Below are 27,441 nucleotides of genomic sequence, written 5' to 3'. Positions count from 1 at the left end.
ATAGGTGTGATCGTTGGAGACCAGTCATCCCACCCAAAGGCTGCAGTGAGTGTTTCAGGGCAGTTTTTCAGGGCTCAACCATCGTCAGCTGCTTCATCAATAACCTTTCTTCATCAAAAGGTGAGAGTAAGAATGTTTGATATGATTGCACTGTGTCCTATTCCATTCACAAATGAAGGAGCCCATGTCTTCATGCAGTAAAACCAAAAAAAATCCCAGGCAGTGATGATCTTGAACACTAGAGAATCTAACCCTTGCACTACATTCAGCATCACCTCAGCATTAAAAACACCTATTTCAGGATGCTATTCATTGACTACAACTCGGCCTTCAACACCATAATACCTGGACTTTAGGTTTGGGACCTCCATTTACAACTGGCTTCTGGACTTTGGCTGGGGACCCTTTTTCCAACTGACGATGCTCAACATTCCAGCATCCGCAACGCTTTGTGTCTCTGGCCTCTGGACCGTCTATCCAGCAGACCTCAGTCGGTTAGAATTTTTCATAACATTTTCTCTTCCTTTACCCACAACACTGGTACTCCTGAGGCTTGTGCGCTCAGTCCCCTGTTCTACTCTCTGTACACTCGTGGCCATGTGGCCAAGTGCAGCACAAACTCCATCTTTAAGCTCGGTGTGGTACTGCTGTTGTTGGTCAAATCAACAACACCAATGAGATTGAGTAGAGGAAAGAGATCGGGACCTTGTGGCATGGTGTTGGAACCACAACGTGGCCCTCGACGTCAGCAAGACGGAAGGAAAGTGGGGGCGGGGAGTGCTGTGGACGCAACCTGGCCTCAACAACAGAGCTGCTGGAGAGATAGTCAACAGCTTCAAGTTGAAATGAGGTTTTGGAGACACAAGGAGTTGGTTTACAAAGAAGACATAGAGTGTTGGAGTAACTCAGCGGGTCAGGCAGCATCTCTGGAGAACATGGATCGACACAAGGAACTGCAGATGTTGGTTTACAAAAAAAGACACAAACTGCTGGAGTAACTCAGCGGGCCAGGCGGAGTTACACCAGTACTTTGTGTCTTTAAATAAGATTTTGTTATGTATGCGGTCGTCCTGCAGTAGCTGACGAGCCAGTGTGTAGTCTCCATTGTTTTAGTTTAGTTTATTGTCACATGTACAGAGGTACAGTGAAAGGCTTTTGAGCTGCATGCTGCACAATCTCACAAATGTACACAGCAGACAGTAGAAGAAGAGTGGCAAGGACTTGCGAACAGGCTTGAGAACAGTAGGAACAAGATGGCTACCAAGTAATCTTTTTCTACTCAGTATCTGCAGTCTTGTCTTTCAGCTGAGCAGAAGCAGGCAGGCATGAGCAACAGAGACTTCCCAGGAGGGTTGATTTTCATTTGATTTCATGAGAGATGATGCAGACTGAAAAATGAAATTCCCCCATGCAATGCAAGTGAGCCTCTCCACACAGTAATCCTTAACTTCATCATAGTATATATAGCACACTAACAATCAGCACTGAGAACACCGACGATACATAAAACCCTTAAACATCCAGCTGTGCAGATCCACTGACAGTGAATGTGACATGTACTGTAAATTAATGAATCCCAGCTCCTATTCGTCTTTGCTACAATACTTCTGTGTTTTCTGATGCGCTCAATTAAATGACTTCAGGGTACCACATAAAAAGCATTATCTCCACTCTATGGGTGTAAACAGTGCTGTTCAGATTACTTTCACAAATGATGCGAGATAATGTAACTTATTTCTAGATTGTTCAATTGAATAAAAGGACATTGTGCAGGAATTCATATTCCTGGAGGAAACTACCATAGTCATCTTGTGCCTAACTGCTATGGTGGACCAGACAGCCCTCTTGCATTTCTGAAACAGTTTAGTTTAGTTTAGCTTATCGTCATGTGTACCGAGATACAGTGAAAAGGATTGGACCTTTTGCCTGAAATGTATTTAAATCAAAAACCTCCAGATGCTGGATGTCATCAGCTTGTAACATCGAGTCAATTTATTGTCCAGTTTCTCTTTTGTTTCAGATTTCCAACTGCTGTACCTCCCAATTCCAGTATCATTTCTTTCCTCTCTCTTCTGGCCTCATTCATCTCCATCCATTTGCATCCCCTCCACTCTGATCACCATCTCCTTACATCCAATGCCATGACCATTTGGTCTCCATCTTATCACAGACATTCCTTTTGTTCTCAACCTTCCTCCTTTTCTGCAACTTAAAACACACTTTCATTTTTAACTTTGCCCAGCTCTACTGCAAAGGTCATCGATCCGAGACATGAACTCGGTATCTCTCACGGTAGCTGTTGCCTAGACTGCTGAATATTTTTAGCTGTTTCTAGTTATATTTCATTCATCGGGACTTTGGGAAATTGTGGGAGTACCTCCATATTCTCAATAAACTTTGTCCCCACCGTGGTAACAAGGTGTAACTGCTGTGGGGGAAAGTGTTTAAGAGCTGGCACCCTTTTCCAAATGTTGCACAATAAACCATTGGGAGATGTGCCAAACTTGGTGATTCATCAAGTCCCGCTTTAGTCCTTGTTTCTCAGTGGAAGTCACCCTAATACCATTTTAATAAGTTGAGATCTCTCAGACTTTAGTGATAAGCTCAGTCAAAAAATGCATGTGCTATTAATGTTGGATTGTCTAAAAGACAATATTTTAATTTTCTCCATTTAGTCCTTTTAATCTGTGAGTCACCTCTTTTAATTCAGTTAAATATGGGTGCATGGAATTAAGTTGAATCAAAAAGATATGGGGCAAAAGTTAATTGAATTGAATTGAATTGAATACTTTATTGTCACATGTGACAAATCACAGTGAAATTCTTTGCTTGCATACCCAAGGTATGCAATAGTCACCACATAAAGGGCGCTGTCAGCTCCCTGGAAAGGTTCCAGCTCCGCTGATGGAGATGTCATAGAAAAAGGATCCCAGCTATATAAGTGTTAATTTACTCTGTTTCATGTAGCATAATAACAGTAATCAGGATACATGATGTGTAAAGAACACAAGAGACATCTGCCTGAAGAAAATACTTTAAAATTGAAGGATCGCCAAGCCACACTGGCAGGATGGCAGCGGGGTGGTAGAAGTCGTTTATGTACCAAAATAGTGAGGTCTAAAATGTGAACTATTTCTTGAAGGAAACCAGGGCCTGCATTCTAAGATTAATTAATTTTCCTTGACTTCTTTGATGCCAAAGGATAGTTATTCTTATTCACGTTGAAGCTAAGGCTGTGTTACTGGTGTTAAATTCTCAGGAAAGTAGAAGATACCCAGAAAATCTAAAAACAAGCAATGGGGGTTAGGAGAGTGAGAGGTTGGCTAGTTCTCTTCTCTTCATCTCTGGCTCCTATTGGAATCTATGCTTCCTTGGACCTGGGTCAACTTTCTTTATTTCTAATTGCCACCTTGGCTCAGAGTGATAGCTCTCACAATATTTACACACCTCATTGCAGTATGGAGAGTCTTGCAATGTGAGAGGATAAAACATTAGGATTGCCTGTGACTTGGAATAGACCTAAAGCATTATTTTAGTTTTTTTAAACATTAGTTTAGAGATGCAGCATGCAAACAGGCCCTTCAGCCCACCGAGTTCGCGCCAACCAGAGAGAGATCCCTGCCCATTAACACCATTCTACACATTGGGGGAAATTTTCTTTTCTTTACCAAGCCAATTAACCTACAAACTTGCACATCTTTGGCGTAGGAGGAAACCAGAGCACCTGGAGAAAACCCACTCAGGTCACGGGGATAATGTGCAAACCCCATACAGAAAACACCCATAATTAGGATTCGACCCAGGTCTCTGGTGCAGGAAGGCAGCAACTCTACCGCTGTGCCACCATGCCACCCCATTCCAAGAAGATCAGCAAGTTATAAATAGCGTCATAAATAGCGTCCCCTCGCATTGTAACATGCAGAGCGGAGAGCTTCTCAATTAACTGGCATTGGTTAACACGCCAAATGACACCAAATCCATGGTATAAATGCTCGGTGAGTTAAATTGACTGGTGCAAAGAAAGGCATTTTTCAACCATCAACACATTTTGGAAAAATAATAACAACACTGTATAATTCATAGAAACATAGAAACATAGAAAATAGGTGCAGGAGGAGGCCATTTGGACCTTCGAGCCAGCACCGCCATTCATTGTGATCATGGCTGATCATCCACAATCAGTAACCTGTGCCTGCCTTCTCCCCATATCCCTTGATTCCACTAGTCCCTAGAGCTCTATTTAACTCTCTTTTAAATTCATCCAGTGAATTGGCCTTCACTGCCTTCTGAGGCAGTGAATTCCACAAATTTACAACTCTCTGACTGAAAAAGTTTTTCCTCATCTCCGTTCTAAATGGCCTACCCCTTATTCTTAGACTGTGGACCCTGGTTCTGGACTCCCCCAACATTGGGAACATTTTTCCTGCATCTAGCTTGTCTAGTCCTTTGACAATTTTATACGTCTCTATAAGATCCCCTCACATCCTAAACTCCAGTGAATACAAGCCCAGTCTTTCCAATCTTTCCTCATATGACAGTCCCTCCATCCCAGGGATTAACCTCATGAACCTATGCTGTACTGCCTCAGTAGCAAGGACGTCCTTCCTCAAATTAGGAGACCAAAACTGCACACAATACTCCAGATGTGGTCTCACCAGGGCCCTATACAACTGCAGAAGGACCTCTTTGCTCTTATACTCAAATCCTCTCTTTATGAAGGTCAACAGCTTTTTTCACTGCCTGCTGTACCTGCACGCTTACTTTCAGTGACTGGTGTACAAGGACACCAAGGTCTCGTTGCACTTCCCCTTTACCTAATCTGACACCATTGAGATAATAAGCTGCCTCCTTGTTTTTGCCACCAAAGTGGATAACCTCACATTTATCTACATTATACTGCATCTGCCATGCATCTGCCCACTCACTCAACCTATCCAAGTCACCCTGCAACTTGTTATATCCTCTTCACAGTTCACACTGCCACCCATCTGTGTGTCATCTGCAAACTTGCTAGTGTTACTTCTAATTCCATCATCCAAATCATTAATATATATTGTAAATAGTTGTGGTCTCAGCACCGAGCCTTGCGGCACTCCACTCTCCACTGCCTGCCATTCTGAAAAGGACCTGTTTATTTCTACTCTTTGCTTCCTGTCTGACAACCAATTCTCTATCCATGTCAATACCCTACCTCCAATACTATGTGGTCTAATTTTGCTCACCAACCTCCCGTGTGGGACCTTATCAAAGGCTTTCTGAAAGTCCAGATACACTACATCCACTGGTACTCCTTCATCCATTTTACTTGTCAGATCCTCAAAAAAGTCCAGAAGATTAGTCAAGCAAGATTTCCCCATCATAAATCCATGCTGACGTGGACCAATCCTTCTGGAATTTTTTGAGGATGTAACTAGGAAAATGGACAAGGGAGAGCTAGTGGATTGTTGTGTACCTGGATTTTCAGAAAGCATTTGATATGTTCCCACATAGGAGATTAATGGGCAAAATTAAAGCACAAGGTAATAGGGGTAGGGTACTGACATGGATAGAAAATTGGTTGACAGACAGGAAACAAAGAGTAGGGATTAACGGCTCCTTTTCAGAATGGCAGGCAGTGACTAGTGGGGTACCGCAAGGCTCGATGCTGGGACCGCAGCTATTTACAATATACATTAATGACTTAGATGATGGGATTAAAAGTAACATTGGCAAATTTGCAGATGACACAAAGCTGGGTGGCAGTGTGAAATGTGAGGAGGATGCTATGAGGATGCAGGGTGATTTGGACAGGTTGTGTGAATGGGCAGATGCATGGCAGATGCAGTTTAATGTGGATAAATGTGAGGTTATCCACTTTGGTGGCAAGAACAGGAAGGCAGATTATTATCTGCATGGTGTCAAGTTAGGAAAAGGGGAAGTACAATGAGATCTGTGTGTCTTTGTTTATCAGTCACTGAAAGTAAGCATGCAGGTTCAGCAGGCAGCGAAGAAAGTTAACGGCATATTGGCCATAGCAAGAGGAGTTGAATATATGAGCAAAGAGATCCTTCTGCAGTTGAAAAGGGCCCTAGTGAGACCACACCTGGAGTATTGTGTGCAGTTTTGGTCTCCAAATTTGAGGAAGGACATTCTTGCTATTGAGGTAGTGTAGCGTAGGTTCACAAGGTTAATTCCCAGGATGGCGGTATGTTGAAGGACTGTGGTATGTTGAAGGACTGTGGTATGTTGAAGGACTGGAGCGACTGTGCTTGTATACACTGGAATTTAGATGGATGGGAGGAGATCTTATTGAAACATAAGATTATTAAAGGATTGGACATGCTGGAGGCAGGAAACATGTTCCCGATGTTCGGGGAGTCCAGAATCAGGGGCCACAGTTTAAGAATAAGGGGTAGGCCATTTAGAACGGAGATGAGGAAAACCTTTTTCACTCAGAGTTGTGAATCTGTGGAATTCTCTGCCCCAGAAGGCAGTGCAGGCCAATTCTCTGGATGCTTTCAAGAGAGTGTTAGATAGAGCTCTTAAAGATAGCAGAGTCAAGGGATATGGGGAGAAGGCAGGAACGGGATACTGATTGTAGATGATCAGCCATGATCACAGTGAATGGTGGTGCAAGCACAAAGGGCCACACCTGCACATATTGTCTATTGCCTATTGTCTATTATTTGTATTTGCAACAGATTTATCTGCAGCAGAAGTCAAGACGCGCAATGTTTACTGTTAATATTATTCACAAAATTCTTTGCTATTAATTTACGGTACATGTCTCATTTACTGTCAGTGGATCTGCACAGCTGGATGTTTGAGGGTTTTATGTATCGTCGGTGTTCTCAGTGCTGATTGTTAGTGTGCTATATATACTATGATGAAGTTAAGGATTACTGTGTGGAGAGGCTCACTTGCTTTGCGTGGGGGAATTTCATTTTTCAGTCTGCATGATCTGTCATGAAATCAGATGAAAATCAACCCTCCTGGGAAGTCTCTGTGGCTCATGCCTGCCTGCCTTTGCTCAGCTGAAAGACAAGACTGCAGATACTGAGCAGAGAGATTACTTGGTAGCCATCTTGTTCCAACTGTTCGCAAATCCTTGCCACTCTTCTTCTACTGTCTGCTGTGTACATTTGTGAGATTGTGCAGCATGCAGCTCAAAAGCCTTTCACTGTACCTCTGTACATGTGACAATAAACTAAACTAAAACAATGGAGACTACACACTAGCTCGTCAGGTACTGCAGGACGACCGCATACGTAACAAAATCTTATTTAAAGACACAAAGTACTGGTGTAACTCCGCCTGGCCCGCTGAGTTACTCCAGCACTTTGTGTCTTTTTTTGTAAACCAACATCTGCAGTTCCTTGTGTCGATCCATGTTCTCCAGAGATGCTGCCTGACCCGCTGAGTTACTCCAACACTCTGTCTTCTTTGTAAACAAACTCCTTTTGTCTCCAAAACCTAATTTCAACTTGAAGCTGTTGACTATCACTGTGTATTTCTCTTATAACAACCCTAATGAAGCACTGAATGAAGTCTGAAGAAGGGTCTTGTCCCGAAACATCACCCATTCCTTCTCTCCTGAGATGCTGCCTGACCTGCTGAGTTACTCCAGCATTTTGTGAAATAAACAACCCTAATGAAGCACTGTTTGAAAATTCCAAGGCAGTTTCCATGAGCCGTTAGCATGTTGCTTGTGGTGATGCATCACCTTGAAAGAAGACTGCTTATTAGGAAATCTCAGCATGGTTCCTGCATAAGTAGATCCTGTCTCACGAACTTAGTTGAATTGTTTGAAGGAGTTACAGGATTGTAAAATGGTAAATCCCACTGAGAGTGTGCATTTCAGTTTTTTAAAAGTCTCTTGTGAAGTGCTGCACGATAGGTTGATGAGCATTCTTGTGCTCTAGGAGATTGACAGTCGTGTCTTCGGCCGGATTTTCAGAAATGGAATTGTAAAGGTTCTGTGAAGAAAGTTAGTCATTAGTGGAATGTTGGATTGATCAGTTTGGACAACATAGAACAGTGCAGCACAGGAATAGACCCTTCAGACAACAATGCCTGTGCTGAACATGATGCCAACTTATTCTAATCTCCACTAATTGCATGTGATCCAAATCCCTCCTTTCACTGTATATCCAAGTGCCTCTTATTGTCTCTCCCTTGACCACAACTGCTGGCAGCACTTTCCAGGGTCACACCACTCACTATATAAAAAGACTTCCCTGACGCATCTCCCTTAAACTTCCCCCTTCTGACCTTAATGCCATGCACATTAGTGTTTGACATTTCCACTCTGGGAAAAAAGGTTCTGACTGTCATCCCTATCGTTCTCATAATTTCATATACATATTAGGTCTCCCCTCAACCTCCTACACTCCAAAGAAAACATTTCAAGTTTGTCCAACCTCTCGTAGTTGAAATACTCTAATCTAGACAACATACTGGTAAACCTCTTCTGCACCCGCTCCAAAGCCTCCACATCCTTCCTGCAATGGGCAACCAGAATTGCACACAATACTTTAAATACAGTTGAAACCAAAGTTTTATAAAACCGCATCATGTCTTCCTGACTGTAGGAAAATAACTGCAGATGCTGGTACAAATCGAAGGTATCACAAAATGCTGGAGTAACTCAGCAGGTCAGGCAGCATCTTGGAGAGAAAGAATGGGTGACGTTTCGGGTCGAGACTCTTCATCAGTCTGAAGAAGGGTCTCGACCTGAAACGTCACCCATTCCTTCACTCCAAGATGCTGCCTGACCTGCTGAGTTACTCCAGCATTTTGTGATTTCTTCCTGACTACTCACTACCCTGACCAATGTAAGCAAACATATCATATACCTTATTTTCCACTATCTCCTTGTGTTGCCACTTTCAGGGAACTATGGACTTGGACTCCAAGATCCCTCTGTGCATCAATGCTATTGAGGGACTTGTCATTAACTCTATACTCTTTCCTTATATTCGAACTCACTAAGTCATAATGGCTTGGATTAAACTCCATCTTCGATATTCCTCTCTCTCAATAACCTGGGATAGATCCCATCAGGCCCCATGGACTTACCACTTTCTCGCTTTTCAAGTTGCGGGGTAAAGATATCTGGTGATATGAACCTTAACTGAAAAATATAGGTAGCAAACAGAAATGTGTTTAAAGTGTGAATGACCAGTTGATATGTTTTAAGATAGACTAATATGGCCTGTTGCTGTTGGCTAGGGACAATTCCCACCTTATGATAACCTTATGACAATTCCCACCTTATGATAGGCCCAAGGCTGCAGAACGGGAGAGTTGATGGAGACATGATTCATTGAATGCTCAGATCAAATGCCTATGTGTATGGACGTCACACTATCTATACCTAATTTGTCTTTAAAATGTGCTGTTTGATGGGCCTTTTAAGTTAAGAATCCAATACTTTGGTGAGGCTGAGGTTACTTTTAGATCAGGTCAGGTAATGGTGAAACATTTGCTTCCCAGTGGGCAATGGTGAACCAGGCACATTTTAACAACAATCTGGTAGCTTCATATAGCTATTAAACTATTTTATTCAAGCTTTATCGTCTGAATTGAAATTTCCCAGCTGACATGGTTGGAATTGAACTCGTGTCCTTCAATCAATAATCCAGGCATCTGACTACTAGACTGGAAATGTAACCATTATGCTATATTTAGAGCAAATGGGTACAGAACTTACTTTTGTGACCGACACGCTTTATGAATCCACAATGCAATGATTACCCTCTTCACTAAGTTCAACTGAGTCAGGATTGACCTGTTGTTAAGCATTTACAAATTCTCAAGGGATCCCAATTGACATCTAGTCAATGAGATGACAGAATTGTTTCCTTAATCACTTGCTGCTCCCTTACTTAGCCAGTTGCTGCTGCAGCATTTTGTCTTTTTAAAGGTTATGTTCTATTTCTCGTGTCCCCTGGGTGGTTTACTTTATTTTACAATGGTTTAATGGCAATCTGCTCCAATGTGTTGGCAGGAAATTCTGGACCATCAGTTGGTGCAGTTCATTTTAATTAGCTTAAACCAGAGCAACCTGGCCCCTGGAAACTTGGAATACTGTTACCTCCTGGAAACTTGGAAGACAAGTCAGCAGTCTACACATTGAACAGCATGATGGGAAAGAGGTCATCAAATGCCAAAGCTCACCATTTCATTATATAATCCTTATTTCAGGCCACACCTTGTGAAATTTCAAAAATTACTGCCTTGCAAAATTTGTTTGAAATATTAAATAAATTTAATGCATGCTTTCTTGCACCTGGACCAGGAGTTGTCGTTCCTCTGTCCGTTTGATGTTGGGCCATTGGCATGTTAACGAAATAATGCTGCGAAGCAATCACAGTGAAAACATGGAACATAAATTTAAATAAGTGTAAGTGATTCTCATATGCAGTACTTAAAAATCATTATAAAATTAGCTCTGGGACATTTGTGGACCTTGCCTATCACATAATTCATAATAGGAATCACTGTTGGAGAATGCGGTGTTGAATGCAGAGGCTGAAGAAGGGCCCCAACCTGAAATGTTGACTGGCCATTCGCTCTACAGATGCTGCCTGACCTGCTGAGTTCCTCCAGCACTGTTTATGTGCTTATAATTGTAAACCTTGATGGCCAGTGGCGAGTATTGCTTCAGGTTTGTGTTCGTGATAAGATCTTGAGAAGTGGCGTCCTACCTTATTAACTTGAGTAAGGATGTTAATATCTTTCTCCTGCAGTGCAAAAAGTAAGTTTGATGCGGCACGGTGGTGCAGCCGTAGAGTTGCTACCATTACAGCGCCAGAGACCCGGGTTCGATCCTGACTATGGGTGTTGTCTGTATGGAGTTTGTACATTCTCCCTGTGACTGCATGAGTTTTTTCTGGGTGCTAAGGTTTCCTCCCACGCTCCAAAGACATACAGGTGTGTAGGCAAATTGACTTGGTATAATTATATATTGTCTTGGTATAATTATATATTGTCCCTAGTGTGTGTAGGATAGTGTTAGTGTGCAGGGTGATCGCTGGCCGGCGCAGACTCAGTGGGCCGAAGGGCCCGTTTCCGTGCTGTATCGCTAAACTAAACTAAACTAAACTAAACTAATCAGGCCTTGCATTTCCAGATTTCTGCCAATGTGGCTGGAAAATTGACCAGTAACTGCTTGGCAACTGCTGAGAGTGACTCAGAAATTTTATCATCCTCCCACCTGGAAAGTGCTTAACTCCATGCCACAGCCTGATCAAAGCTTTTAGTTCATGGTATTGTTGGCACAGCCTTGTAGCTTACCAATGTTTCCATGCCTCAATAAATATAAACCCTTTACTATGTGATGAAACAAATGGAGCAAAGTAGGTGAGAATACATTTAATTGTTAAATGTACATATCATGGTGGTGCTGAAGTAATTGCTATTGACATTAAGCCATATATAATCAAACTTACCAAAGCCTTACCAAACTCTGAATTGTAAATCACTTATTTTATTAATGACCAGAGATTGCACAAAGTCATTCTCATTTCTATTCTCTCCCTTTTGGAGAACACAGAAAGTTCAAACAAAATCTGACGCTGGCTCTGATAAGCACATAAAAATGATACAATATTGAAATTACTGATACTTTGTCATAGTGAATCATGTTATAAAATTCTGCCTATATACTGGTTGGATGGTTTATATTTCATGGGTTGCAGCAGGATAATGCCTGAGGTGACTATTAATTTTCTTTGTCTTCCATCTTCTGTGCCCAGTTTATCATCCTGGTGTTCAATTCATAGATGGCTTATTGCCATTTGGTATTGCCAGTTTGAGAGCCATTTTTTTAAAGTCAATTTTTAGATTGGATTGCCTTTTAAGTGTGTTTCTAATGTAAACAGTTAATGCAATATGTATACCTAAAATATCAAGAAATTACATGTGCAAAGCTAACTGGCTTTTCAATTCAAGTGCAGCCATATAGTTTAGCAAGTCATTTAGCTTGGTTTCTTTCAATCGTAACATTAGCACTAGAGTTTATCGTAGCAAGTTGACAGTTTATTTCCTTTTGGATACAATAAAGTCTCAGATCTAAATGATAACACATCTGCTCGTGGCAAATTATAAGGCATGACTTCAGGTAAGAAATGCCTCTGTTGTATTCTGATAACTGTATCAGAATCTGAAAAACATCCTTTGGGTAGTTTAACCTGTTTGATTAATGTATTCATCAATTAATATTGCTCCCCATCACCAACATTTTGCTTGTTAATGAAGAAGTCTTGGATGTGCTGGAAGGGAAGACTTTACCACCAAATTAATTTATAATTTGTTCAAGATTGCATTTAAAATGCAGATTTGTACATGGAAACTAACTACAAAAGGTAAAGATCAGGAATAGAGAAAATTGGTGGTGGGGGGGGGGGGGGGGGGGGGGGGGGGGGGGAAGGAGCGAGGGAGAATAATAGCTACTGCAGATCCAAGGTGACGCAGTGCACTTTTCATCAAAGCCCTCCGCACAAGTGCTGTCAATAGCGAAAAACAGAAAGATTGGCACTGACCTCGAAGAGGACCGAAAACCTCAGGAGGATTACTGTGAAAGGACATAGAAATGTCAGAAGAATTTACAGTGGCCTTGAATACGAACCATTATCGAAGGCTGGTTTCAAGCTAAAGAAATATTGAATCACAACTATTATTAATGAAACACAATATAGATAGTGTTGATTTAAGTGCAATTCTTGAAAAAAGAGATTGCACCTTCAGTGATTCTCAGCTTAGATAAAATCAGGGAATTGTTGGCGTACCAAAGAGCAAATGTGGAATATAATTTGAAGTAATAAGTAGGCGGAATGGTGTAAGTAGGCTAAATTTACAAGCTGAGAAAAATGTATGCAATTGAACAGGGCAGTGGTTTGAGTCAAATCCAGCTGAATCTTAATTGCCAAAAAATGGTGGGTTAGGTTAGTATCAGATACTGAAATCCAGAACATCAGAGTGGGGACAAAATATGCTTGTAGTCTGAAGAAGTGTCTCGACCCGAAACATCACCCATTTCTTCCCTCCAGAGATGCTGCCTGGCCCGCTGAGTTGCTCCAGCATTTTGTGTCTATCTTCAGTTGGAGGTTGCAGTAGGTACAGGTCCTTGATATGCATCATAACCAACTTCTCAAAGCACTTCATCATCATGGACATTAGTGCCTAATGGTCGGTAGACATTGAAGCATGTCACCTACTCTTCTTGTTAGATGAGTGGCTTCATGCATTAGTTGTGATCTCTATCTAAGAAGGATTGTTTTCTATAGGCCCTTTAACTCACTTGTCATACATCCCCCGCCAAGTCAACAATTATTTGCTTCAGCAGCCCTCACCCCTCACCACCATCACTGTTCCGACCACCATTGGTGCCCAATTACTGTCACTGCCTTCCCTGACTATAATATGCTTTCTCCTACCACAAGACATTCGGTTTATGTCCCTAGAATTTAGATTGAAAGGGAAAGTGAACACGGTGAGTTTCACATCCCAGGTCCTCTGAGACTCTGAGGTGCTGATCCATGGATGAGCCTGGGCATGTGCAGTATCCAACGGCATGCATCTCTTAGGATTTTTTATCCCACATTGATGGTTCACAATGGTGCACACCAAGCATGCAGAGACAAGTCTTCTGAAAGCGGGTGAGGTCTGCTTCAATGTTACTTAAAGGAGACACGAGAGCATGCAGATACTGAAATCCTGAGCAAAAATAAAGTGTTGGAAGAATTCAACAGGTCCGGCAGCATCTCTGGTGGGAAATGGACAGACAATGTTTCAGGTCGGGATTTTCTTCATACTCACGATCAGTTTAATTACTTTAGTTTAGAGATACAGCGCGGAAACATGCCCTTTGGCCCGCCTAGTCTGTGCCGATCAGTGATCCCAGAACACTAGCATTATCCTACACACTAGGTACAATTTACAATTTTTACCAAAGCCAAGTTAACCTACAAACCTGTAGGTCTTTGGAGTGTGGGAGGAAATCGGAATGCCTTTGGGAAAACCCACATGGCCATGGGGAGAACGTACAAACTCCGTACAGACAGCACCCATAGGCAGGATCACACCTGGGTCTCTGGCGCTGTAAGGCACAACTCTACTTCCATGCTGCCCTGCTGGTGATATTTGTTACTAAGAACTTGAATCTCTCAAAATTTCTAATTCGGCACCATCAATGTAGGGGTGTGTGTACGGCTTTGCTTCTTGAAGTTCTTTAGAAGGGTCCCAATCCGGAATGTCATATGTCTATTTCCTTCCACAGAGCTGGCTAAACCACTGAGTTCCTGCAGCACTTTATGTTTTATTTAAGGAGAAGGAGACTTGCATGGTAGGAGGTGGAGACCGCTTTGAGAACATTCCCTGGGATAGTCCTCCTCAATTAGCAGTGTTAAACAAAACATTGGCTCTCTTCAGGTCCCCAGCCACCCATTTAAAGCCATTGGCCTACTGTCTGGTCCAGAAAATACACCCTGAAATAATGGCAAATCAAGCATATTATGAGACTAAGGAACTTTGTCTAACTAGTGAAGAAAGTTCACTGGAGAAATTACCGAGTTAAAAGCTGAAGAAACCCTTGTCAAGATCTATTCAAGTATAACATTAATTCAAATCCTACCCACAATGAACACTGCTCAATTGAATCTGACCTGATCTCAAGGATTTAAGTTATTTTTAATACCTGACCTGTTCCAATATATTTTGTGAGAACCGCAAGGGTCAGGATGAGTGGCCAGACTAGAATTCCCTGGACCTTTTCGCCCACAACTTCGATTTTTAAAAGAGGTGCCTGCAAAGAAAAGAGATGCATTGGCTTTGATCTTGCAAACTTCCAAAGCATTTTACAGCCAATGAAATACTTTTGAAGCATATTCAGGGTTACAATGGAATAAATATGGCAGTAAATTCGTACATGGTAAATATTCACAGGCAACAGTAGGATGACGACCAAATAATTTGTCTCCAGATATGTTGAGGAACATAAATCAGAAAACCTTCCATTGTAATATTTTGCAATTAAAGGTTTGCAGCTACAATTGTTGCTTGAGCTACATTGATTGCTAATGTGGCAAAGGAAATAATCGTGTGGTAAAGTTGCTTTACAAATTACAGTGGTAATATGCTTAATATGAAATGCCCTTGAGTTTAATCACGTTATCTAGATTACTCATTATCTTTCTCATTTTCTTTGTCCTCCTTGGAGCCCTCCATGGCTTGAGGAGATGAGATAACCAGTTGCTTGCCTACATGTTTCCTGGATACCGTATATTCAATATTTTAGGCATGTGTTTGTTTACACTATATATAAGCCAAAATTCCTATTTTAATTTATCACAGATTTCTTCACAATAACAATTATATTTTTTAAGCCCCCACTGCATCTCAGCCTCAATCCTTCCACAGAACATTATTGTTTTGGTTTGCTAATGCTTTATCCAAACTGGAGATAAACATATTTTCAAAAGCAGCAGTTGTAATGAGATGGACTATCGTCATAGATACATCGGAATCAATAATCCCGACCACTGTAACATATTAAAAAAATTGTTTTATAGTTATAGAGTCAAAGAGTGATACAGTGTGGAAACAGGCCCTTCGGCCCAACTTGCCCACACGATGTCCCAGCTACACTAGTCCCACTCGCCTGCGCTTTGTCCATATCCCTCCAAACCTGTCCTATTCATGTACCTGTATACTGTTTCTTAAATGATGGGATAACCCCAGCTTCAACTACCTCCTCTGGCAGCTTGTTCCATACACCCACCACTCTTTGTGTGAAAACGTTATCCCTCAGATTCCTATTAAATCTTTTCTCCTTCACTTTGAACCTATGTCCTCTGGTCCTCGATTCCCCTACTCTGGGCAAGAGACTGTGCATCTATCCAATCTATTCCTCTCATAATTTTGTGCACCTCTACAAGATCATCCCTCATCCTCCTGTGCTCCATGGAATAGAGACCCAACCTACTCAACCTCTCCCTATAGCTCACACCCTCTAGTCCTGGCAGCATCCACATAAATCTTTTCTGAAACTTTCCAAGCTTGACAATATCTTTCCTTTTACATGATGCCCAGAACTGAACACAATATTCTAAATGCGGTCTCACCAACATCTTATACAACTGTAACATGACCTCCCAACTTCTATACACAGTGCTCTGACTGATGAAGGCCAAAGTGCCAAAAACGTTTTTGACCACCTTGTCTACCTGCGACTCGACCTTCAAGGAACCATGCACCTGCACTCCTAGATCCCTCTGCTCTGCAACACTACCCAGAGACCTACCATTTACTGTGTAGGTCCTGCCCTTGTTCGACGTCCCAAAATGCAACACCTCACACTTCTCTGTATTAAATTTCATCAACCATTCCTCCGCCCACCTGGCCAATTGATCCAGATCCTGCTGCAATCTTTTACAACCATCTTGACTATCTGTAAAACCACTCACTTTTGTACCATCAACAAACTTGCTAATCTTGCCCTGTATGTTCTCATCCAAATTATTGATGTAGATGACAAACAGTAACAGGCCCAGCACCGAACCCTGAGGCACACCACTAATCACAGGCCTCCAGTCCAAGAAGCAACCTTCCACTGTCACCCTCTGCTTCCTTCCATGAAGCCAATTCAGTATCCATTCAGCCACCTCTGCTTGGATCCCATGCGATCTAACCTTCCAGAGCAGCCTACCATGTGGAATTTTGTCAAATGCCTTACTGAAATCCATGTACCTTTTTGGTCACGACTTCAAAAAAAATCAATCAGATTTGTGAGACACAACCTCCCAAGTACAAAACCATGCTGACTATCCCTAATCAGCCCTTGCCCATCCAAATGCCTGTATAACTTATCCCTCAGAATACTCTCTGGTAACTTTCCAACGACAGATGTTAACCTCACCTCACCGGCCTACAGTTCCCAGCATTTTCCCTGCAGCTATTCTTGAAAAGAGGCACACATTTGCTACCCTCCAGTCTTCCGGCACCTCTCCTGTATTTAAGAACAACTCGTAAATTTTAACCAGAGCTCCCGCAATTTCCTCTCTAGCTTACCGCAATGTCCTCAGATATATCTGATCAGGCCCTGGAGATTTGTCTATCTTCATACACGACAGTACCTTCAGTACTTCATCGATGGTAACATTGACTGTTCTCAAGACACCTCCATTGACTGTCCCAAGTTCCTCTGTCCTACTGCCTTTCTCCTCGGTAAATACAGAGGAGGAATACTCATTAAGGACCTTGCCCATCTCCTGTGGCTCCACACTGCCCTTTGATTCCTGAGAGGTCCCACTCTCTCTCTGGTTACCTTTTTCCCCCTTATGTATTTATAAAATCTTTTGGGATTGTCCTGAATGCTACCCGCCAGAGCTATCTCCTGGCCCCTTTTTGCCCTTCTAATCTCCTTTTTCAGTTTACTCCTTAGCTCCAGAAACTCCTCCAGAGATGCACTTGATCCCAGCTGCCCATACATGCCCCATGCATCCTTCTTGTTTTTGACCAACGCTTCAATTTTACTCGTCAGCCAAGCTTCCTTACGTTTGCCTGCTTTGCCCTTCACTCTAACGGGGACGTACAGATCCTGAGCTTTAGTCAGCACACTTTTCCAAACATCCCACTTGGCCGATGTTCCTTTCCCATCAAACTACCTGCTCCAGTCAACTTGAGCGAGACCTACTCTTATACCCTCAATGTTGGCCTTATCCCAGTTGAGCATTTTAACACGTGCACACATCTTAAACCTAATCGAACTGTGGTCACTGGTCCCAAAAGGCTCCTCCACAAACACCTCATTAACTTGCCCTTCCCAATTTCCCAATACTAGATCCAGCGTTGCCATCTCACATGTGGGGGCCTCCACATACTGCTTAAGAAAACTCTCTTGAACACTTTTGAGGAATTGCACCCTATTTAAACCCTTCTCACTATGATTTTCCCAGTCTATATTGGGAAAGTTAAAATCTCCTACTACAACAACCTTATTTGACCTGCAGCTATCTGCAATCTTAACTGCAGCTGTCTGCAATCTCCTGGCACATTTGTTCTTCTAATTCCTGTTGATTATTCGGGGGTCTGTAGTACACCCCCAACAAGGTGATCATCCCTTTTTTGTTCCTCAGCTCCACCCATATAACCTCACTAGACGAACCATCCGTAATATCACCTCTGACCACTGCCGACATCCTCCTTGACCAATAATGCAAACCCCCCCCCTCTCTCCCCCTCACCCCTGTCTCTCCTGAAGCTCTTGTACCCCAGAACATTAAGCTGTCTCCTGCCCCTCCCTTAACCAGGTTTCAGTCATGGCTACAACGTCCCAGTCGCTCGTACCTATCCATGCCCTAAGCTCATCTGCCTTGCTCATCAGGCCCCTTGCATTAAAATTCATGCAGTTTAAACCAATCCTTCCTCGCTCTCCGCCTTTCACCTGCCTACTCTATCCACTAACCTTTCTCTCACCATCCTCCATACTAACTTCTAGCCTCTCACGTGCCTCTGTCCTGTACGAGATCCCATCCCCCTGCCAATCTAGTTTAAACTCTCCCGTGTAGCATTAGCAAACCTTCCTGCTAGGATGTTAGTCCCCCTCCAGTTCAGGTGCACCCCATCCCTTTTGTACAGGTCACGCCTGCCCCAGAAGAGATCCCAATGATCCAGAAATTTAAATCCCTGCCCCCTGCACCAACTCCTTAGCCACACATTCATTTCCCCTATCTTCCTGTTCTTACCTTTACCAGCACGAGGTACAGGAAGCAATCCTGAGATCACTACCCTGCAGGTTCTGCTTTTCAGTCTTCTACCCAATTCCGTAAACTCGTGTTGCAGAACCTCCTTCCTCTTCCTACCTATATCGTTCATGCCAACATGCACAACAACCTCCGGCTGCTCCCCCTCACTCTTGAGGATGTCGTGCAATTGCTCCGAGACGTCCTGGACTCTGGCACCATTCTGGAGTCTCGCCTGCTGCCGCAGAATCTCCTATCCCTACCTCTGACTATCGAGTCCCCCCCCCCACTATGGCTCTGCCTGGCATCACTCTTCCCCATTGAGCCTCAGCACCAGGGTTGGAGTCACAGCCCTGGCTGTCACTCAATCTTGTCATGTCATCCGCTCTGACAGCTCCCAAGAGGGTGTACCTGTTTTCAGTAGGTGCAGTCACTGGGGGCTCCTGCACTCCAAGTTTACTTCTCTTCCTCGTTACCACCTACCTTCGCTCTTCCTGTATCCTCAGTGTGACAACCTCACTGTAGGTCTTGTACAGGAAACTCTCGTTTTCCCGGATGGTCCTGAGGTCATGCAGCTGCTGCTCCAGTTCCCTAACACGTTCATTCAGGAGCTGCACCTGGACACAATTTATAGAATTGCAGATGTTTTTACTGCAATTCTATTGCATTTGATTAAACTTCCCCGTGTGAAGTTTAGCTCAGTACAATGTGATTTGAGAAAAATAGTAAATCTTAAAATCCTTGTTAAAGTTTTAGTATGGAAGCATCTCCAGCAATCTGCCACATTTAAAGATTGTTTTAAAGGACAAACCGTGACCTTTTCAACTGAGATCTGAATTTAAAAATATTTATTTGAAAAAAGGCCTATTATTTCAGCGCAAAGTTCGGTGGTATGATCATAAGTCCGTAACGCAATGTAATTTTATTGTGCAGTCCGAAGCTTCCAAGTGGCTTCGCCATTTAATCAAAAACGGCTGTTCTTTAAGCCTGCAGATAATCCACTGTGCTGTAGATGTGACTGGCATATATAAACAGTTTACAATGCTTGACTGCAGAAGGTTACAGACATGAATTTAGAACTTGGCTGTGAATTCCTGATATTTTTTAAACAATCTCACTAAAAAAGTGTAACGCAGATAATTGCTAAAATCATACTTTACTTTGTTTCATGGTGATTAATTGATAATAGGTAGATTCCAAAATTTTTGAGCTGCACACAGCTATTTTATTTTAAACAACAACTTCCATGCCATTACCACGCCAAAGTGGCCCAAGAGTTCCATGGAAGAGTTGTCAAATATAAACTGAGGCCAAGTCACATGAGGAGTTAGGGTGAAAGACATGCTCACAGAGGTAGGTTTTAAAAAAATGTCTCAAAAGAGGAAAGACAACTGGAAAGATCGAGAGGTTTAGAGAGAGAATTTCAGATCTTAGGAACTTGGTAACTGAAGAGGTGTCAGAATAAAAAGGAACAATTAATTTTGGCATGAACAATAGACCACATTAGAGGTACAGGGATATCTTGGAGAGTTTAAATCTGAAGGGTATTATTTGGATGGGGAGGGCAAAACCATGAAAGGATGCTAAAATATGGATGAGAATTTTAATATTAATATATTGCTTAGCCAGAAATCATTATGGTTCAACAAGCAGAGGTAATTGTGAATGGGACGGTGTGAAATCGGACGAAGGTGTTGGGGTTTTGGATGCCATCAGGTGTACAGAGAATAAACAATGGAAATGAAGAATTAATGAAGATTTATCAAGAAGTCACCAAGGATTTCAGCTGCAGATGAGTTGGACACACGATAAGCATTGAACAATTTTAAGGAGGTGGAAATAGAAAGTTTTAGCGATGGTACCAATATGTAGCCCAGAGATCAAAACACAGTTTTGACACCAAAGCTGTCAAATGTGACAGGTAGATTTAATGACATTTCCAACATCCCTCCCTATTGGTGTTGCAACTCCAGTCTGATTCTCAACCTCATAGAACAGTGATAGGTTTTTAGTACATTTTCAGTTTGCTCGTTTGCTTGAGTCAAAGCCAAAGTTCAGTTTGCTTGAGTCAAAGCCAATTTTTAATATGTTATAAAGTAATTTCTAGGGTTTTATTGAGACTTTTAGAATGCCATTAAATTCAGATATCATGGAATTAGCAAATAACAAAATTCTTTGAATGTTACAGTGATCTTCAAAATATTTGGATAAATTCAGTGTAATAATAAAGAACACATAATGACATTTCATTTCTTTTGGGGTTTATTTTGCTGCAAATGGATTGCTCATTTAGCAAAATTTCAATTTAATAACCTTCAGGATTTTTCCTATTGGTTAATGTAGGCATATTATTGTTAGTGAATTGCTTAGTTTACATTTTATTAATTTCCTTTGAGAATTGTAATAGGAAAATGGTACGATCAACTTTAAATTGCTGTTCAGTTTTGGATCCTGAGGAATAGTTGAAAAAGAAATCTGATCTTTGGACAATAATTTATAGTTGTAAAATGCTTTCATATAAACATTTGCGTTGTCTAATACATCCTGTTTTTATTTTCTCACAGGTTAATGAAATTTACCACGATGAGTCTCTGGGAGCTCATGTCAATGTTGTGCTGGTGAAAATAATCATGCTGAGTTATGGAAAGGTAATTGAAAATCTCTTTCTAACTGAGCATTTATGTAGCCTTCAGTAGAGAAGAAATTATCTTTTTTATATGGTCCCTATAAATCAGCGAGTTTTTTTAAATACTTGGGAGCCAGGAGTCTCTTCAGTTGCCGGGGGGGGGGGGGGGGGGGGGGGGAGGGGTTCACGGCATTACAGATGCTCTGAAGGTCATCTTGGTCGGGGGTTGTTGGATCAAGAACGCCAAATGTGTTTCATTGTCTCATGTACCGGCAACGGGGCAATGAAATTCTTTCTTACTGCTGCTTTCCAAGTCTATTCACACAATAACCAACAAATAAATATACAATAATCAATAATACATTAATAAGAAGAAACCAGGCCATAATAATGCAACACTGAATGTTTTGTGACTAAGAGGAGCCACCTTTTCATGATCCTTGAGACAATTATTATTACATTCTTGTGGCAATGTTTCTTTTGTTGTTTTGGGGCTAGTCAGTCCATCAATTACTGGTACCTAGTCATGGTGTGAATGTTGTGAACACCTTTGTGGTTCCTCACTTGGTAAGGGCATGATCTAATGGGCATTGGAACCTGGATTGGGCGTGTTGCCATAAGGTCTGTATGCCAACACCCACAAGAATAAAGTGCTTATCATCCGGTGAAATGTGTTGACTGGAGAACAAGGATAAGTGACGTTTTGGGTCAAGACCCTTTTTCACTTTGTGTTCCTTTGGCACATAATACGTAGTTGTACAGACATTGGTGAGGTCGCACATGGAATATTGTGCACAGTTTTGGTTACCTTGCCATAGGAAAAATATTATTGGAATTATTTAAAATATTATTAGGGTTTTATTACTTTATTGGAGTAGATCGGGTAGATGCACAGTCTTTTACCCAGATGAGGGAATCAACAACTAGAGGACATAGGTTTAAGGTGAGAGGGGAAAGATTTAATAGGAATCTGAGAGGCAATCTTTTCACACAGAGGGTGGTGGGTAAATGGAATGAACTGCCGGAGAAGGTAGCTGAAGCAGAAACTATAACTACATTTAAAAGACATTTGGACAGATACATGGATAAAAAAGGTTTAGAGGGTTAGAGGGATATGGGCAAATGCAGGTATGTTGTACGGTGTAGATGGGGTACCTTGGTTAGCATAGGCAAGCTGGGCTGAAGGGCTTGTTTCCATGTCCTATGACTATGATTCTAAGGTAGAAAGATCTACAAGAATGTTGGGGGGAACCGGACTGAGTTATAGGGACTGAGTTATAGTTATAGAGTTATAGTTGGAACAAAAATATTTAAATACATTTGAATAGGTACATGGATAGAAAGGTTTAGAGGGGTATGGGCAAATGGGACTAGCTTAGTTAGGCCTTCTTGGTCAGCATGGATGAGTTGGGCCAGAGAGCCTGTTTCCATGCTTTATGATTCTTTGACTCAAACTTCCGAAGCAATACATGCATTGGAGATGAAAATCATGTACAAGAGGAATTCAGGCCTAGAAGACCCCAATCAACTTTACAGAGGCTTGTAGTTTGACCTGGAAATAACTGCAATAGCACTCCAATCTGGCAATAACCCATTTTCTTCTAGATGGCACTGAACAAGATCAATAAAAGGTGTTTGAATTGTAAGCCTATATTTCCTAAGTTGACATCAGCTCCCAAAATTAATTCAGTTTATTGATTGCCATAGAAATGCCTTATTATACATCGATTTCATTGTAATATTTATATTGTCACTAATTTAATTGATATTCTGATAAAGCTTTGTAAATGCTTAATTGTTGTCAACTTCCCAGTGAATTATTAGAGAATGTTCCCCTGTTTAAATATTGTATTTTTGGTAGAAACCAAAGTCCCTGAAATTCAAGCATGAGGCTGCAAATGTTTTTCAGCGGTTTGCAACTGTAAATTGATCTTCCCTGCAGTGAGCACAATATTGACCATTTCCAGTCATTTTACATTTCTCCAGAAATTGAACTTGGTACTTCAAGGTGTGAGTTACCATTGTAACCCTGACGGTTTTCAAATCAGCCATGCACAGGATTATGTCATCCCCCAGGGAACAGTATCGTTGAAGTTTAATGTTGCAGTTTCCACCATGCTGTCCCTGAAGGTCCAATCATTGAGCACAACAAGGCTCACTTCGAAAGCTACACTGGATCGTAACTCTTCTCAAAGTGCGCTCCATAAAACAGAGGATTCCAATGTCTCTCACCAACTCTTTAGCAGAGTATCCAAACTCTAATGCCTCTCCACCATCACCATCTCATCCTCGCCCCATTTGCGTCGGCACGGTGGCGCAGCAGTAGAGTGGATGCCTTACAGCACTTCCAGTGCCGGAGACCCGTGTTCGATCCCGACTACGGGACTACTGGTGCTGTCTGTGCGGAGTTTGTACGTTCTCCCCTTGACCACATGGGTTTTCTCCGAGATCTTCGGTTTCCTCCCACACTCTAAAGATGTGCAGGTCTGTAGGTTAATTGGCTTGGTGTAAATGTAAATTGTCTTGAGTGTGTGTAGGATAGTGTTAATGTGCGGGGATCGCTGGTCGGTGCGGTTTTGGTGGGCCAAAGGGCCTGTTTCCGCGCTGAATCTCTAAACTAAACTAAAACTCTCCACACAACTTTCCATAATTACAGGCACAGTTGAAACCCTGGCTTTTTCCCATTAATGACAATGCCTGTTCAGTTGCTGTTGGTTCCAGTAGATACAATGATCACCGGTGGCTTGCTCGAAGTGCATTCAATTCACACTCTGGCTGGATTTTAATTTCTAGGTTAAGAAATCTTAATTATCCATTAATGTGTGTGAAAGGATGCGCTGGGACACATCCTCAGTGACTTGACCTGGGGTCATGGGGTGTTTCGGGTCTCACAACATCAGACACCCTCGCCCAGGCGACCCAGCCGGGGATGATCAGGCCCCGACTTGCGTCCCAGCAGCAACTGCCCACGGATCAGCTCTCTTAATAACTACTCTGCAGGGGTTGGGAGACCCTGATGCGTGGAGGGACTGGGCTCTGTGGGGTGATCCTGGCCGGGTTCCTCCTGCGTCTCAAGGCCTGTGCGCTGCACCACTTTCTCCTTCTCCGAGCATTTTATTCTTGCCTGGTGGCATAAGGCCTTTCCGTAGCTTATTGGGTTTCTTTCTCACGAAAGACACAGACTGGGATGCCAACCCATCCTGTCCCGGGTGCCTTCTTTCCATGCCGTCAACTGTCTCTCCAGTAGTCACCAAACCATTCTTGGTTGTCACCCAGTCTATTCCTAGGTGCCACTGGCTGAGCTAGACTTCAATGCACATAAATATAGTTGTGAAGAAAAATGTCAACAATTATTAACAAATAAACACACTAAAAACATACAATAAAGCTGGAAGGATATAATAAGTTGGAAATTCTTCAGCTCTTTAAATGCTTTATTGCTTAAGGGTTAAAAAATGGCCCTGCTGGTGGATACCTGTACTAGGCAGTCAAATAAATTAAATGAATTAAATACTAGGCAGTCAAAAGCAGTCAAATAAATTAAATGATTCCCCTGATACTTTCAGAAAGTTCCTTTTTAGATTGACTTGAACATTACATCTAATGGAGAGGCAGCATCTCGGGAGAGAAGGAATGGGTGACGTTTCGGGTCGAGAACCTTCTTCAGACTGAAACGTCACCCATTCCTTCTCTCCCGAGATGCTGCCTGACCTGCTGAGTTACTCCAGCATTTTGTGTATAAATACCTTCGATTTGTAACAGCATCTGCAGTTACCTTCTTATACATCTAATGGAGATTCTGATACTTACGCCTGATGTAATTTTTGGTCTCAGTTCTTTTTCTCCACAGTCGGTGTTAGAAATCAAAATAACATGTTTTTTCTTGGTGCAGCCTTGATATAATTTGAAAAATCCAAAAGCTTGTTTTTTAGCAGTTTAAAAATGAAACTGGCATATGGACAGTTTCCAAATCATTTCCATGAGAGAGAGAGAGATTCCGCAAATCCTCCAGCTGGTATTTTGGATCATATCATATTCCGCTTTCAGTCATTCCGAATCCTTTTTTCCAAATGTGATGCAATGCCTGCTGAATGCAGCACATATTTATGGTCTCTCAATTTTTCAAGCCAGACAACTTCTGAGCTCCCACCAACTAAGCTGGGAAGCTTAGGTATCTTTAGGAATGTAATGAGCATCCCGTACCATGGCTGGATTTTAGGAGAAACGTGATATTTTAAGTTGACAGAATGATGTTCACAGTTTTGAGCCTTGTACTAGCACTGAGCTGAAAGCAGTTTATCATCCCGTTTAGGCGGCACAGTGGCGCAGCAGTAGAGCTGCTAACGCACAGAGCCAGAGACCCTGGTGTGATCCTGACCACAGGTGCTGTCTGTGCGGTGTTTGTACGTTCTCTCTGTGACCACCAGGGATTTCCCCGGGTGCATCGGTTTCCTTCCACTTTCCAGGTTTGTAGGTGAATTGGTTCTTGTAAATTGCCCCCAGTGCATAGGATGCGAAAGATGAGATAACATGGAACTGGTGTACAGGTGATCGATGGTCAGCGTGGACTCAGTGGGCTGAAGGACCCGGTTCCATGCTGTATCTTTAAACTAAACTGAACTCCCAGAAGAGAAATTCAGGGCTCAGCATTCTCAAATGATTTCAGTTGATACCCTTTTCTAACTAGAAATAAGAGAAATGGATAAAATATAACCAAAACCTCATATGCTCATCCTGAAATTCCCTCAGTAAATATTTTAAATATACCTCATTTTCAATAAACTACCCCCAGCTTATTTACTTTCAAGACGTTTCAATTTGCTGCAGCGTATTAAGGCAGTGGTTGTACTTCAACAATGCTTTGGTCCCTGGGCAGAGACCGTGCCAGCAACATAATTCCTCACTTTCCTTTCTAGTGCACCAGGAAACGTGTGGGCAGCTGTATGGATTATACAAAATCCTCCATCCCTTTCTTCCAACACTGTGTTGACACCAAAGAAAAGGACACTTGTGGAATCTGTTCTTTTTTTTGGGTAGTTTTAAGGATACATGTCTCAAAATTGGATCACGGACTGCTATGTGTGTGCTATTTGATCCCATTCCAATGAAAAATAAAAGGTGAATGAAAATCTGGGGCTTGCAGCATGGATCGCGAAATCTGTGATTTCCGTTCCAGGTCCCCCGCCTTGGCTCTGATGCATAACATGTGAGGAATCGCGGGCGTGCAGTGGTGTCCAATGACGAGCAACCCACGTCTGGATCTCACGCCCAGCTTCAATGGCCCACACCATCCACAAGCTGTTCTTGCAGAAGAGCTTGTGTAGCCAGCTTCTACTTGGCTTAAAAGTAGACCTTCCTAAGCAAGTCTCAAGCCCAGCACTGAAAACCTGACCCAGGTGGGTCCTCTTCAAGTTGCATACTTACCCTGCTCTCCCCCCACAACTCTCATATCTTCAAACTCACTCGTGCCCAACAACCTCACTCACCCTTCGCCCACACCCTCCCTAGCATGATCTGACAGTACCCCCCGAAAGTCAAATGCTCCCCCACGACCACTAACCCCCCCCCCCCACCACTGACTGACAATGCCAGCTATCTGCCTCAGTCTTCTGACACGGCCATGCTGAACGATTGTGGCACCCTGTCTCACCGAACATTGCCTTTGACTTGCACTTACAGCATCCCTTCTATGATACACCAACCCTAACTCCCATCCACACATTCCTAACCTCCAATCACTGTACCAACCCCCTAATACTATTGATAGTCGGCGGCTTACTGCTGCCTCTGTTCCTTTTCATTCCATCACCCTCCACCATCTTCCCTGCTCCCCACATTTCCTGGGCCCTGCACTTACTTGACTTCCTTTGAGAGCCCTGCATGTGAAGTGCACAAAGGAAAGATCATTTCAATTTTGCCAAATTAGGAATATAATCAAAGGGTTTCAACAAAGATTTAACAGCAAATTGTTGCAATATCAATGTTTGTGTGGGAAAATTCCCTGATGTTTTCCCTGTGGAAATGTCCATTCTCTGAAAGCAAAGATCAGGATGGTGTGCAGGCCGTAAACCTCTATTTAACCTCATGAACAAG

At 42.4% G+C, this 27,441-nt stretch overlaps 1 protein-coding gene across 1 annotated transcript in view; it reads left to right on the top strand.

The window, feature by feature from the left end:
* The window catches only part of LOC144600083 (A disintegrin and metalloproteinase with thrombospondin motifs 2-like), a 179,251-nt gene that overhangs the window by 99,317 nt on the left and 52,493 nt on the right, over positions 1 to 27,441 (top strand). The window contains exon 5 of the mRNA XM_078411470.1: positions 21,287 to 21,370. Within this exon, the coding sequence (XP_078267596.1) occupies positions 21,287 to 21,370 (84 nt within the window). The remainder of the gene's footprint in view (positions 1 to 21,286; positions 21,371 to 27,441) is intronic.

Source organism: Rhinoraja longicauda, chromosome 14 (assembly GCF_053455715.1).
Source record: "Rhinoraja longicauda isolate Sanriku21f chromosome 14, sRhiLon1.1, whole genome shotgun sequence".
Taxonomy (NCBI): Eukaryota; Metazoa; Chordata; class Chondrichthyes; order Rajiformes; family Arhynchobatidae; genus Rhinoraja; species Rhinoraja longicauda.
Note: the sequence above shows the minus strand (reverse complement) of the source record. Positions and strands in the feature narration are given on the sequence as shown.